This window comes from Eimeria mitis, genomic scaffold (genome assembly GCF_000499745.2).
Source record: "Eimeria mitis Houghton genomic scaffold, Emh_scaff1262, whole genome shotgun sequence".
NCBI classification, from domain to species: Eukaryota; Apicomplexa; class Conoidasida; order Eucoccidiorida; family Eimeriidae; genus Eimeria; species Eimeria mitis.
The window spans coordinates 8,908-9,515 of record NW_013568488.1 but is presented as its reverse complement, the minus strand read 5'-3'; the positions used below and the strand labels follow the sequence as shown (position 1 = coordinate 9,515).

The 608-nt window shown below is 62.2% G+C and overlaps 1 protein-coding gene across 1 annotated transcript in view; it reads right to left on the bottom strand.

The window, feature by feature from the left end:
- EMH_0033230 (uncharacterized protein) overlaps positions 1 to 608 on the bottom strand; it is a gene marked incomplete at both ends in the record, with an annotated part of 10,486 nt that overhangs the window by 3,559 nt on the left and 6,319 nt on the right. The window contains one exon of the mRNA XM_013494725.1: positions 55 to 574. Within this exon, the coding sequence (XP_013350179.1) occupies positions 55 to 574 (520 nt within the window). The remainder of the gene's footprint in view (positions 1 to 54; positions 575 to 608) is intronic.

Here is a 608-nt window from a genome sequence, read left to right as displayed (position 1 = left end):
GCTGCAGCAGCACTCGGTTTGCTGCTGCTGCTGCTGCTGCTGCTGCTGCAACACCTTCCCTGCTAAGGGGTAGAGGCACAACCGTCAGCTGCTGCTGCAGCTGCTGCTGCTTTTGCTGCAGCTGCTGCAGCTGCTGCTGCTGCTGCTGCTGCTGCTGCTGCCGCTGCATGCGTCGCAGCTGCAGGCGTATACGGGGGGGACATACCGGCAGCACATCCGCGTGCTGCGCTGCTGCTGCTGCTGCTGCTGCTGCTTCCAGCACGTGAAAGCCTAGCTGCAGCAGCCGCTGCTGCCGCTGCTGCTGCAGCGGGCAGCAGCAGAACAAAACCTGCAGCACGGCAATATCTATGGGGGTAAGAATAATACGAAGATCTCTCTCTGCTGCTGCTAGCTGCTGCTGCTGCTGCTGCTGCAGCTGCTGCTGCAGCTGCTCTGGAAGCTGCTGCTGCAGCTGCTGCAGCACATCCTCCATCCCTGCACCCTCATTTGCTGCTTCTGCTGCAGCAGGCGCAGCAGCAGCAGCAGCACCACCAGCAGCAGCAGCAGCTACCTCTACCCTCAGCTGCTGCAGCAGCTCCTCATCGTCCGGCGCAATGCGAGCAGCAACA